Raw genomic sequence first — 14647 nt, 5'->3', positions numbered from 1 at the left:
TCCTTGAAATGCGTTGCTCAAGCCAGTGCCGGTCTTAGGGTATTTCGGGCCCTGTGCGGAAAATGCTTTGCGGGCCCCAATTACAATGATCCAATTCAGTAGCGTAGCTAGGTATTTTGAGAGGGGGGTGGTTTGACGGTCGGCGTGATTGCCGAAGACGACAGCCAGCTGCTGGGTGCCTCCCCTAGAAAATTTTGAAAAATTACTTTGAATTTAGGGCATTCTGAGAGCATGTTCAACAAAAATTTGGGTATGAACATTAGGCTACCGTACTGTAAAATGGTGCTGTCCGGTGGCATAGCAAAAGGATAAGATCATGCTTTGGCATTTTTCGGAAATAAAGCTATCTATGTTGAGTCTGGATGCAACCTATTTCGTACCCTGAAATCGGAGTAACAAAATCAAATTTCGACCTAATTTGTCCCCTAAAAAGATCGAGAGAAATTTTGAAATATTTGCGGCAACTCCGATCAGCGACTTCGGCTATGTTGTTTTTTTCTCGATCTTTTCAGGGGACGAAATAGGTTGCACCCGTTGAGTCTCTACGTTTTCTTGTTGCTAATTCCTTTGTTGAATTTTTCTATTGGAAATGACAAAATTACTGCATTTTCTGAGTAAATTGCGGGCCCTGTGCGATCGCACGGTTTGCACACCCCAAAGACCGGCACTGCTCAAGCGCACGCCCCGAGAGTCGAACCAGCGCTGTTTTATCTTGCAGTTGTAGCCTAAGTTATCACATCACTATCATAGCATCTTTTCACAAATTGGAACTAGGTGGGCAAATTTTCAAAAAAGGGCACTTTTAGCGCGAGGCGGCGAGAGTTATGTTAAAAAGGGCACTTTTCGCGCGTAAATGGTGGGAAAACGGGCATTTTTTCCCGAGCGTAAAACATGTAGGCCTAAGCTTAAAAATGTAAGTTAGATTTGTCAGGCAAATTGTGGGTGAAAAGGCATATCAACTAGACTAAACTTTTGAGACCCATAATTGATTCCTATATTCATCCCCGCCCACAATATTTTGTAAATAATAATGTAATAAAATTTAATCTAGCAACATTTAATTGCAGAGGTCTCTTGTACTAAAGTAAAAAGAAACAACTATGATAATAGCCTATATGAAACACAACTGCTAAGATATTATAATGAGTTGAATCTTTGCAGAATTAGATGATTTTAAAGAGCTGGTATTTTATTTTGATGAAAATCAGGAAACAAACCTCGGAATTCAGACATCTAGAATCTCACACAAAATTTGAGGTACCGGTAGCCTACTCAACACAAATTGATATTAATTAATCTGCTTGAATGGAACATTAAGGATATTATAAGCAAGGTCGAAGGTAGGCTCAGAAGTTTTAAATCAGTGGTTCCCAACCTGGGGGTGAATTACCCCCGGGGGGGGGGGGGGTTATTTCCATATTTTTGGGGGGTAACGAGACCCGATTTAGAAACAATGAAGCAAGTGAAGGTTGTGAGCTTTATAAAAGCGAAGGAATTGAACAGCCGTCTTTTCAAGGAACTGTGCAAGAAGATAGAAGAAAGATACGAAGCATTACTGTAGGCCTACCACACAGAAGTAGGCTTACGATGGCTGTTTCATGGCAAGGTGATAACCCCCTTGGTCGAAGTTCGTGAGGGTGTCCATATTTTTCTGACAGAAAAGAAGTCCAACTTGGCTGAATATTTTCCTAACCAACAGTGGATTTACCAGCTGTGCAACCTGGCTAATATCTTTGGTGAATTGAACAAAGACAATCTTTTAATTCAAGGCAAGAATGTAACTGTGATCGACACCAAAGTAGCCGTAGCTGCATTTATCGCGAAGGTTAAATTGTGGAACAACCGAGTTGGAAGAGGCACAGTACGGTAGTGCAGTTGCAGACGCTTGACATGTACTTCGAAGGCAATGGACTTGAGTTGACAGCGGCGAGGAGGACATATAGCTGACCACTTAGGCCAGCAAGCCAAGAAGATGGACATTGGACAACTACTTTCCGAATTTGGACACGGCTATAGTCTCCAATGTTGCGCTGAGCCCTTTACATGTGTTAACAGCCAGGTGGATGATGACGACTTTCCGGCCAAACAAGAATTTATCACTCTCGAATGAACGAAGCGTTGAAACTTAATTTCAAGGGGAAAAGCTTGGATTGGAACCCTTCTGGTTTGGCAGACTCCAGGACTCACCAACATCAGCGACACTGCATTAAATATCCTGATATCTTTTTCAACAACGTATCGCTGTGAACAAAGGTTTTCAACTGTCTTGGGAATGAAGACAAAGAAGCGCAATCGCCTGGGTGTCGAAAGCGACACAAGAATCGCCCTCAGTACCACAAAGCCCAGGATCACAAAGCTGGCGGCTGAAGTCCAGGCCCAACCTGCGCATTGAATGTTTACCGGTAGGCTAGTAGGCTATTCAGCATTGTATTGCATTTTGATTGTCATAGTTAGCCCTTTGAAATACATAGCAATAAACACTTTTGTTTTTGAAAATTAATCTTGGGGGTGATTGGCTCACTTCAGGGCTGAGATTAGGGTAACAGCCAAAAAAAGTTGAGAACCACTGAATTTAGCTGCTCATTCTTTAACTTGGATCTAATTTAAACAAAAATTAAATCTTAAAAATTGCCCACCTAGTTTCAAACTAGGGGGGCAAAGAAAGGGCTAGGGGGGCAAGCAAAGGGACTAGGTGGGCAAGTGCCCACCTAGTTTATATGTGAAAAGATGCTATACATCACTCATCACTGACCTATCGGGGTGGATGCAGACTTGTTATCAACGACTCGGTTAACGACATACCTTGAAATGTAAAACAATTCATAATTAAGTTCCTCTCGTCGAGGGTCGGAGGCAGTGAAGCGCCAAGTTTCTCTGTTGTGAGATTTTTTTACTGCAGTTTTGTAATTAAGTCCTGACCAGTCTTCCATATCATTAACAATTATTTTCATGCTAATCCAATCTTATGCAGCTAAAAAATGAATTGTAATCTGCTGGATCATTTTCCAATAAGCTTAGCCTATATTTATACAAATACTACTCCTCTAATAGATTTTCTATAAATAAGCTTGATTGAAAAGGATCTAGCACAGGGGTCGGTTACCGAGATTGGCAGAGTGGAGTTTTCCGGTTGTCGAAATGTTGTTGATGATGTTAGATTGGTTGAAGAGATGTGCAGCAGCATCTGGTGGCGATTGTTGTCGCAATTACCAGACCATGACTATCGGCAACGATGCGTGCGAAGCATCTCTTGTTTTGTCTTGTGACAAAAAGAAAGCTGGTAAATAGTGAAGTTATAGGCCTACATTGAGTTTAGTTTTGTCACAATACCTCAATACCATAGGCTACATAAGTAACGCAACAACCACAAGGAGATCTAGAAAAAAATTTGAGCGTTCGCAATGCTTACAACAATATTGGTGCAGGTTTAGTCTTATCAGGTTGTTGCAAAATGTAAATATTGTTTTTGCTAAGCGCACAAAGAAGGCGAGCAACAGTTGGCCATCTTCTCAAGCAAATTTGCAGTCATTTGAGAGCATAGTGTGCTTAATAGCAGCTATCAATTCAATCAGTTTGTTTCTGACTTGTACAGCAAAATCAATAGCCTACAGCTACATATGGTACATGTCATTCTAACAAAGGTCAAAGATTGGTTTCTGATTTTTGAGAAGGTTATCTCGTGATGAACGGGGGTTTGGAGAAGTGTTTAGATTCCAATGGCTACTTATAGGGTACTGGCTTACTTCGTAGCCTAATTCAGTTTAGCTACTTGTGGTAGATGATTGTTTTTATTTGCTGTTTTTTTTTAACTAAGTTTATTATAGGCTATTGGGCAGGACATATCATGTGAACAACTGACAACAGATGGACAAGAAGAGCTACTGACTGGGTACCGCTTGACAATAAATGCAAAAGAGGGAAGCAGAAAACAAGATGGCGAGACGAACTCTACCAATTCGACAAACACTGGACACAAACGTGCAAAAACAGACAAAATCATAAAGATATGGGGAAGGCCTTCGTTCTGCAGTGGAACAACAATGGCTGACAATGATGATGATTATAGGCTATTGCATTAAGTTCTTTGGATAGCCCAAGCTTAAACAATTTCCAACAACACCAGAAGAAAAGGTAGGTATCTTCTAGACCAGGGCTTCCCAAACTTTTTTGCTCGCGACCCCTTTTAATCGAGTCCTAAAATGTTTCTCAATTGTAAGAATGTTAGTAAAATGTTTCTCAATTTACTACAAGTGTTACAAAACAAGTTCATTCGATCCTGCTTATTTTTACCGAGGTCAACAAATACAACTGTTCTTTATCACCAATTTAATGTGCTCAGAATTGACGATATTATTAAATTAAAGACTGCAAAATTTATGTACAAATATGTGCACAAAATGCTGCCCCGGGCCTTTGCTGGCTGCTTTATTTTTGTAAACGAAATTCACCATCATAAAACCCGTCAGAACCAAAAGAATGATTTATATTTGCCTTCTACAACGTCAAACTCTGGTAAGAAGATGCTATGTTTTAATGGAGTGAAACTATGCAATCAAGTACCAAAAGAAATAAAAGAAAAGTCTTAAATTGTTTTTAAATTTAAATATAAATGTTTATTAAAGAATTTGTACAATGATCACTCCTGAAACGCATCATCCGCTTATTTCTCTACATAGTTTTTTTTTATGTTGCCCTGTGTTATTCCATTGTTATTGTCAGTGACGATCGGTGAGGGAAAGCAAGGAAAGCAGTGCTTACCTGAGCGAAAACTATGCAAAATATAATGACTGAATTCTAGGTTTAACTTCTTATTATTTTTATCAAGTCTATTTTAACTTGAAAATTACTGTGTTCGTGACTAGAATTACTCGTAACGCTTGTGAATAGTCTAAGTCCTCATCAAACCGCATTTCTTGCCTATAAATGCCAATTAACGCAAACGCTTTTGTCAGAAACCATCACTGAAGCTCCAGGGAAATCAACTTTCAAAGTTGCTTACCCTACATTGAAAAACGCCTTCGTTTTATCCAATCCTCAATCGTTTTGCAAAACGACACCAGCTGCTTAGCCAATCAGATGTGTTATCTGGTGTTGTGGTTAAAGTTGCTTTCCCAGTGACGTCATGCGTATCTCATAGTGGCTGCTTTTGGTTTCAGGCGAAAGGAATACAGCCTCTACGCATGAGTGATTTTCGGGCTTGTAACTATAGGCTACTGAGTACGCTGAAAATAAAGCTGGTTCTCTTACCAAAAAAAACATAGATTCTACAATAAGACATGCAATTCCAAAAGGTACATTAACCAACCAGTACTGAAACAGCACAAGTGTTTTTTAAATTCTTTGGGTCAATAGACTGACATCACAAGTTCAGAGCAAACATACCGTACTTGTGTTCTTCAAGAATGGACTAGCTTAATTTATAGGCTAATTATTTGCTCTTTACTAGTGCACCAGTCCAATGCATGTCGTAAATGCTTACAGATGACATTGACAATAAGTTTTTGTGCTCAGTCTAAAAAAGCAGCCAACATTCTAAACTAGTCCCAGTTTGATTGATTGATTGAATCTTTATCCTCGGACTGGGAAAGTCCGAAGATTTTGTTTTGGAAATGCTCTCAGAGCGCACCAAATTGGAAGTGTTTTTCAAAAATTTCTGGGGGAGGCCCCCCAGACCCCCCGCTGGAAGTGTTGCCTTCGGCAACACGCCTTCGGGCTTCGCCCGACGGTTACGCCCCTCGTGCCTACTACCTTGCTGCAACATATTTCCAAGTTGCTTTCCCAATGGTTTAAGCCACCGAACGTCACTGGTTATTGTATTACGTAAAGTGCTGGTATTGTGCTATATATTATATATGTGTTAATGTTCTTAATTTTGGGTCTTTTGTTTAAATGTTTGGGTGGCAGCTGACTTTGGTGACCTTTTGGTCTTTCGCCGCCATCCTTGTTGTGCGAATTATTTGTGTTTATTGTGTTTTTGCTTTTTGTGTCTTTCTTTTTCGCCAACAAAACAAAAAAATAAACTGAACTGAACTGTAATATTAATTGCAATCAGACAGAAAACATGAATTTTAGACAAAGATTTTTTTTAATATTGCTTATTTAATGTTGCTTGTTAATTGTTTCACAATGACCAATTTCATAAACTTGGTATTTTAATCTTCTTTGGCATTGTTTTGTTTAAAGACAAAATGATAAGCTTGGCTGTCATAGTTTCAATTTTTGTGCTTGCTGCTGCCGATCCAACACCTCTTGTGATATGGCATGGGATGGGTAAGTTACTAAGTAAATTGCAAAACGTTATTGTAACATTCACCGAAGGAATGAAAATTACCTTTAAAAAATACTTTGTATCATAATTTTATCCTTGATGTGATTATTGTAACATTATAATTGGTTTGAAATATTTTAAAATGAAGGTTTTTTAACAAGTATAAAGCGTATTTTTATGTAGATATTTATGATCGTTTTGATGCAAGTTTGGGCTGATATGATCCTGCATTCAAGAAGGCTATCTCAGTCTAAGGATGAAAACGCCCTGAATCATTAAATTACCATGCCATATGTGTTTACTGTTAGATCACTTTTATGGTGGTTGTGGCAGCACGTTAGTTGTTTGATCATCCGTATATAGTTACGTAAACAAGCATAAAACATTGGCCACGCCTGTTCATTCCCACGCAACATCAATGCAAATTACTACCACCATCTGATTCAGGGGACACCTGCTGCAATCCATTCAGTATGGGTTCCATTATGAGGATGGTTGAGAATGAAATACCTGGAATATACATTCACTCCCTTCAAATTGGAGACACTACTGTGGCTGATACATTAAATGGTTTTCTCATGCCCATCCAAACTCAGGTTTGATTAAAAATTCAATTTCCTCTGCAATGCAAATATATTTGGCCAAACTGAAAGACGATGCTACCAATGTTTATCTTGGGATTTGATTCTTTTTTTCAGTTGATTTAAACGTTTCACTAATAAACCCAAAGCAAACCTACTATATCTACCTTTGTGTTACAAAAAGACTAGTAGCAAGATAAATATGTTGATGTTTTGTGCTTTTTTGCCTTTTTAAGCATTGTTTAACTTCTGTAATAGAAGAGATACAGGCTACTGAACTTTTTTTAAATATATTTACAAAACATGAAATTTATCTCATTTCTATAAAGGCATTTTTATAAAAGTGTTTTTTATAAATAGTTTATAAATACAACTTGAATTATCTTCTCAGAACAGTGACAGTGTTTGGTTTTTATGTTGAAAGCTCTGGTGTTTGATATCTTGGCCTATTTTTAGGGATTGCTTGTGGTTAACTTTACTTTACTAGTAACACAATAGGATTTGGCCAACTGCAAAGATATTGATGCTAAAATTCAACTTTAGTGATGCATTATCTTTTCAAAATTATTATTGTCTTGTCACAATTAGATCGACATGGCCTGTGAGAAGGTGAAAGGTGATGCCAAGCTTGCAAATGGATTTAATGCCATGGGATTTTCGCAAGGTGGCCAGTTTCTGTAAGTTTTACACTGTGTTTAACATAGGCCTAAGAACATATTTTCAGCAATTGTTTTTTCACAATCCAATTTTTCAAATCTTGCTTCATACCTGAGTTTCATTTAACTTACTGAGTATAAGTAATGAGTGTGCGTAACACATGTTGTATTACTAGTAGCAGCAAGTGATTAGGCATTATTGTTTCAACATAAAATATGAAGCATTTTTACAGCCTACATTTCTAAGAGAATTAAATTGCTTTTCAATTCACAACTAGTGTGTTGCATTTCTTGTATCTTTTTCTTGATTGGAAATTTATGTTGTCATCGTATTGCACCTTCATTCAGTCGAGCACTTGTACAGCAATGCGATGGGATCCAGATGCACAATCTGATCACATTTGGAGGGCAACATCAAGGTGTATATGGCTTTCCTAAGTGTCCTAGCAATGTTGCTTTTTGCAAGACCATTGACCACGTCTTGAACACTGCTGCTTATAATCCCAGCATTCAAAGCCAGTAAGTTAAAGAGTTTTTATTTGCTACCGGTATCTGTTAAAAACTCAATTCGTTATTTTCATGTGCTTAAAGTCTGTGCTTGATTAGCGGTTCACAATCTCGCGGTAACAACGACTTCACTACTACCATCATACTGTCGGCTGCATTGCGGAGTGGTGAGAGCCTTGGAACGACGTTCGAAAGGGCGCCGGTTCGACACCGCTCAAGAGCATGTGGCTGTGTCTTTGGTAAGACACAGGCATGCCTGAAGGTGGTCACGAAGATTGGCTTCCTTGCCTTCCCGTCCACTTAATCTTCAATCACCGGGCGTAAGCCTGGATACGACAAACAAACTACTACCATGCACCTGCACGATCCGTGTAAAGTGTAAACTATGTTTTGGTTACGTCATCATGCTTATGTTTACCCAGATGGGCCAGCCAAATGGTAACCCTTTGAATGTAACGTAATCACACCGTTTAATGAAAAAGTACTGTCTTAGCTTTTCAGAATAGCAATAATAGTATTTTTACGTTAATTCAATGTCTTCAGACATAAAATATAAAATACTAAAGTTTTAAAATTCAATGGTAGCTTATGCATTGGCCGGGAGTTGTTAGAAAGTTTTTTACTGAACCACTAGACCAAAGCAGATGCATAGAACTAGCTATAAAGAATTGAAACAATTTTATTTTCCGCCATGACTTTCTACTTTTAAGCAATGTTCATTTGGTGTTCGAAGGGAACAAACATGAGTAATAAGTTAGATTATTTTCTTACTCTTTTTGGTTTGAGGAAACGTTTCGAAATGTTGTATGAAGCCTGAGAAAAATAATAAGGTTAATTTTTAGGGTGTTGTCCTTCAAACACAGTTACTTCTTTTTCAACAATTCTCGTTTAAAATACTTGGTTTTAAACACGTTCATTTTATTTACTCTAGTTTGGTGCAGGCCGAGTATTGGCACGACCCTCTTCATGAGGAGACCTATAAATCAGAGAACATCTTTATGCCTGATATCAACAACGACAACACCGTCAATGAAACATACAAAAAGCGACTGATGTCCCTCAATAAATTTGTTATGGTCAAGTTTAACCAGGACACCATGGTCAAGCCAATCGCCAGCGAGGTTAGTTGGTGCTTAATTTTGTTTTTACTTCTTCTTCGCCACTCCAGGGGTCGAGGGGCTCTTCCTCTTACCGACCTTGAGCTTTAGCAGTGGTGGCGACTCGGTCTAGATGTTTGAGCAGATGTCGAGCAGCCAATAAATAGATTCCAGTTCACGCAGACCACGCACATCATTTGGCGCATGGTAGATGGCGCAGTTACAGATGGTGTGATCTGCGGTTTGTTTCTCCTTGCCACACTCACAGATCGCGGATGGAGCCATCTCCCATTTGTGCATGTTTTTACTTCATGCATTTTCAAGAGTAAGTTTTGTGACTTACGTTGTTCAGCAATCGTTTTCACCAATCTCTACTTTTACAGTGGTTCGGCTTTTTTGCCCCAGGACAAGAAGATGTAGTTCTGTCTTTGCAAGAAACCGAATTGTACAAAACAGTAAGTGACGTTACTTCGACGGTTTTAAGAAATGTGACGAGTTAAAATATACTCTTTAAATCGCCAAAACAGAGGTTGGTTTTTTCAAAGACAGCAGAACATAGGGATGACTCACTTTACTTATTTTCTTGCAAAGTGAACAGCTGGAGGTTACCGCGTATATCAATAATCGGCGTAACTGCAAAACATTTTTTGCCTTATTAAATAAATTCTCAACAAATAAATTGTTAGGTTTACCTTGAGAATCTATTGGTGAAAGATTCAAATTAAAGTCTTTGAGGTAAAAAAGCATAATACACAGAGACATCATCAAAACATGACATCATGAAAAACTGCGATAAACAGGGAAAAGACAAACTTTCAGGAGTTGCAAACAAAAAAGCGTGTGGCACTCTCCACATCTGGCAACACCAAAGCTTTGACAGAAAATTAACTTTGGAAAATGACAAATGAACCACACGAAAGGGTGTAGCCAATAGCGCTAAAAAAAATAATAACTCATAAAAGTAAACATTGGTTTCCCATTCTATGTTAAGTTTAAAGTCAAGCAACTGTCGATAGCAAAATTGCAGTGTTGGTTTTACCAACTGGATACGCAAATTCAATGAGAACAAGTAAAAAAGCATCGCAAAAGAAAATTTATGATCAACGAATAAATAATAATAATCGTGTTTTTATTTGCGCCCATTGCGATAACATACAGTGCATTGCGATCACAGATGCGATACAACAGACGACAGGAAGCAGCGAAGTGACATATAGTCTTCGAGTCAGCTGCTTCCTTTATTTTGGCTTGTCATTAAGTGTCTTTGCCGAGACACAGCCGCGTGCTCTGGAGCGGTGTCGAACCCACGTTCTTTCGAACGTCGCGCAGCCGGCTGCGCAGCCGATATTCTATTATACTATGAGGCCATCACATGCCACTAGCCCACTATTATAGCGTCAGCTTTACCGCTGCATCAACATGGCTTAAATAATAAAAATAAATAAATATGTTTCCCGTTGTAGCCTACATATATTTCTATACATTTATACGGTGGTAGACCTAACACTACGGGAGCACTAAATTTTGTTGCAGCAATATGGTCCTTCAGTTGTCCTACTTCGTATTTATATTCCCCTACTTTCGTTTTGGGCCTAGGCCGCCTACATGGTCATTTTTGGCTTAATGCTGATCAACACTTCATAGCAGGGCTGTGGAATTGGGCGAAAAATATACGACTCCAACTCCTCCGTTTATAACGGGCCGACTCCGGCTTCAGTGTTGCCAGATTTTTCTAAAAATTTGTTCTTTTTCATTTTTTTTAATCACTTCATTAAATTTGTAATCAAAGTTGAAACGGCGATTTTCATAAAACTGACAAACCAATACTTCTATTTTTTGGTGCAGCTTTAGAGCTCAGTACAGAGAATAAGAAACAATCTTTTAAAAAAGTTTGAGTTATTGCAAACAAAAATTTTATTGTTCATCGTTTTTTTTATCAACCCGTAGTCGGCCCTTTTTTTGACGACTCCGACTCCATAGCCCTGCTTTATAGCATATAAGCGGAACATCGGTTGCGGAGTGGCGTCCCTTGAATATTGCCCTTGATTTCTCTCATGTATGAACAGTACGCTGCTGTAGAGAGAAATGCCTGCAGCCCTTCTTAGGGCTATAGCCTGCTTAACCGAACTGAAACGCTGTGATCTTGCGATGTTTGAAAAGTCACCGTGCTTTGCAGGATCAACTTGGTCTCCAAGCGATGGACAAAAACAACCAACTCGTCTTCCTGGCCACTGACGGCGACCACTTGCAAATCAGCAACCAGTGGTTCATCGACAACATCATCGCGTACTTGCAGTGACCGGTTGCTATGGCAACGACATGCTAGAAACTAGTCTTAATTCTGAAAATCAGGTTTAGGGATTTGTAATTTTTTTTACCCGCTGTCCACTGCCCTGTACAACTTAACGTGCTAAGACTTACAGTAATCTAATCAATCGTAACTGATCTACGAGACCTATTTCTTCCACCACCAAATGCACTTTCTCTACTATTTTATGTGTGAACATACCTTTGATCTTGTCCTCCACTGGCTGTGTTTTGAGGCTGGTGTGCATCCATGACCATCCCACTGCAGAAGTCACACCGATAAGCTATCAAAGAGAATGCGATTTTTGGTATTCACATCTCAGACTCGCAGGCTTTCTTCAAACACTTATACACCAAAATAACATTCATACTGTAATAATAACAATGTTTATACAACGCGGCATCCACGGTGCAAACAAATGTTCTTGAGTGCTGTGCATGAAGATGATGATGAAATAATACGGTACTTTCAGTCATAATGTTTAGTACAGTAACAACCATTATCCTGCGCCGCCACTGGGTACCTAGCGTTTTGGTTTCCCACATAAACTTGAGCTATCAAGCGTAATTAGCGTCATATAAAGTTGCTATCTTCTCCAGGAAGGAAAATTACTTATCTTTTAAACAAAAGCACTGAAGTATGTAAAATACGTATTGTGACAAAAGCAATTGAATTGATGTAACAATGTGATTTGTCGTGTCATTTGAGTGAATGTAGCGGGACAATCGTGGTGAAATAATCACTGTGGGCTGGCTTGGCAATTAAACATCCATAACACACAAAGTTCGATGATGATGTCTTCCTGCCGTAAATGACCCGTTCAGGAAATTAAGTCGCGGCTTGTGACAATGTTTTAACGGTTATAGGCAAATTGTTCGTAAGCAATTGTTCGTAAACTGTTTTTCGTGAAATGAAATCCGTAAAACAATTCTTCGTAAAGCATTTCTTCGTATATATCAAATTTTAACTGCATGCACGAAAAAATGCTTTAGGAAGAATTGTTTTACGAAGAATTAATTTTACGAACATTTGTTTTACGAACAATTTGTCGGACACCTGTTTTAACGCGGCAATAGCCCCATCGGTCGAATGATGACGACCAAACGCTCCGAAGGACTTCTATTGTACACCCATCAACCTTACACGGTTGTGTTTTGGCAAGACAACAGTACAGAAATGTCATCATCGAAGGCTTCATCAATCACCAGTCGCCAGATACGAATGAAAACGCGGTTGTTTAGTGTTCATTAGCCGCTAGAATCCAGTAAAACAGAGGGTTCGATTTCAGAGCAACGTTAAAGTCTCGTGACGGCTCTTGCCACTGACTGCTTGGCTTGCTTTGGTTAAATTAACCAAGAAAATGTTGAAGAGCTTGAGAGTAAAGTTGATTCCAAAATGGCCGTGAAAATCATTTTAGCAAAAGAGTAAGTGAATTTTGAGCCGCAGAAAAAAAGGTTTGAGAAGCACTGTCACAAGAGAAGTCGGTGAACACGTTAGGCGAGTTTTCCTGCAATTTTTTCTAGATCCGTTACTTAGCAATCAAGTCAATTCGAATCTGACTGCGTGTATTATTACAAAATGCGAAATTGTCTAATTTTAAAACACAGACTCTGCACACAAGTGAAAAGGAAATGTTAAATCAATGAAAAGGCAGTTAACTTGCCACAATAACGTGCGTAGCCTCATAATTTTACAACAGGGTTCAAAAATGATAGAAAACTGTATATTGTATAATCAGAGTCTGCCATATTGTTGCAGCGCGAAATTACTTCAGACTTACCGATGTTTTAATATTGAGGTCAATACGTTGTGAAAACTAGAATAGATGTAAACAATTTATTGTGAAGTAAGTAGGCTAGGCTATTTCCTGTAGCTTAGCTACGATAGCTCAGTTAGTCAGCGCATGACTTCATAAACAAAGAAGCTTCAAGATCAAGTGGCGCTGGTTCGGCGCTCGGGGTGTGCGCTTGAGCAATGCACGTTAAGGACTGCTCTCCATTTAGCGGCATCTAATGGATGGAATAATTTCCCGGCAACAAAACAATCGGAAAGAGACGGATCTCAACCGGCAGTTATTCGCCTGTGGCTCATCGTTCCTTTTGTGTGTATTCTAATTGTTTGTCGCATGCCTGTAGTTACCTCATGTGATCTGTTTCCCGCCGTATAATTTACTCGTAATCTTTCCTGTATTACTTGTTCAGTTTGTGCTTTTCAGTCCAGAATGTCGTTACAGTTAGCCTACAGTGCATAGTCAAAATTTATCTTACAATTTTCATTTTATGTAGGCCTATATTGCAGATATAATAAGTAATTGCTGAGGAGGACACACGTACGTGTCGAAAGCGTTTGAGTTATTATGTTATATATTTTTGTTTGTGTGTAATACATTATGTTAAACCCGCTAAGGTTACTTTGTTTTGTTTGTTTATTACCATGTATTATTAGCCTATTCCCGACTTATCGTCATTATTTTACACAACAACAATAGGCTTAATTTTTGGTGCAGTTTTTAAAAGTTTATGCATAGCTCGACCAAGAATCGAACCGAATGTTTACAGTTTCACACACTTATCACCTCGCCATCTAGCGGGTAGTGTTTTTCATTATTGCTTAAATTGGTCTGGGCTGCTGGTGTGTGCTTCTGTGCCTGAAGCTGATGTGTTGCGCAGTCGGTACTTACAGGGCCGGATTTAGCTGATGGGGCCCGGGACACTTTTAGATCGGGGGGGCCCCCCGTGCAAAAAAATTGTTCGCGCCTACGGCGCGTAAAAGCCATCTCTACGTCTACAGTAGCATCAGTCCAGTACTGCACAGCATTTTGCAAAAACTTTAAAGGTCAAAAGGAATAAAACAACACAAAATCACATTTTTTTCTACATAGGGGGGCCCTTCAAAAGTTGGGGGGCCCGGGGCAACTGCCCCCTCTGCCCCCCCCCCCTAAATCCGGGCCTGGGTACTTACAGTTTGTGCAATTTTGTAATTGCAGTTTCCTATCAGCGAAAAGTTTGTTAACTGCCTTGGTTTTGCACCAGCAGAATGCAGTGGCTTTTGTGGCAAGATGGTCTATGAAGCTTTCAGTTTTGTAATTATTATTATTTATTTGTATCAGACAAGGTTGTCCATATTAGATAATGTAGAGCTAACACGAGTTTAACCTAGGCAGATCGTTTTTCCCCTAGAATCCACCAATCTCCTATACGCTTGTGAGAAATTTTAAGACCTTCCGTTGA

The 14647-nt window shown here is 39.1% G+C and overlaps 1 protein-coding gene across 1 annotated transcript; it reads left to right on the top strand.

Annotated features, from left to right (window-relative positions):
- The first annotated feature begins 3894 nt into the window (after positions 1-3894).
- LOC145786597 (palmitoyl-protein thioesterase 1-like) lies at positions 3895-12219 on the top strand. Its single transcript, XM_082598281.1, has 7 exons — positions 3895-6270; positions 6716-6864; positions 7438-7526; positions 7854-8024; positions 8944-9133; positions 9493-9564; positions 11286-12219. Exons 1-7 carry the CDS (start codon positions 6189-6191, stop codon positions 11406-11408), a joined length of 876 nt encoding a protein of 291 aa, XP_082454407.1. The 5' UTR covers positions 3895-6188; the 3' UTR covers positions 11409-12219.
- Positions 12220-14647: the final 2428 nt, after the last annotated feature.

Source organism: Aplidium turbinatum, chromosome 17, assembly GCF_918807975.1.
Source record: "Aplidium turbinatum chromosome 17, kaAplTurb1.1, whole genome shotgun sequence".
Taxonomy (NCBI): Eukaryota; Metazoa; Chordata; class Ascidiacea; order Aplousobranchia; family Polyclinidae; genus Aplidium; species Aplidium turbinatum.
Note: the sequence above shows the minus strand (reverse complement) of the source record. Positions and strands in the feature narration are given on the sequence as shown.

Coding starts and splice junctions, on each gene's coding strand:
- LOC145786597 (XM_082598281.1), top strand. CDS start 6,189: ATGATAAGCTTGGCTGTCATAGTTTCAATTTTTGTGCTTGCTGCTGCC. Junction 6,865..7,437: donor TCATGCCCATCCAAACTCAG/GTTTGATTAAAA, acceptor TGTCACAATTAG/ATCGACATGGCCTGTGAGAA. Junction 8,025..8,943: donor AATCCCAGCATTCAAAGCCA/GTAAGTTAAAGA, acceptor TATTTACTCTAG/TTTGGTGCAGGCCGAGTATT.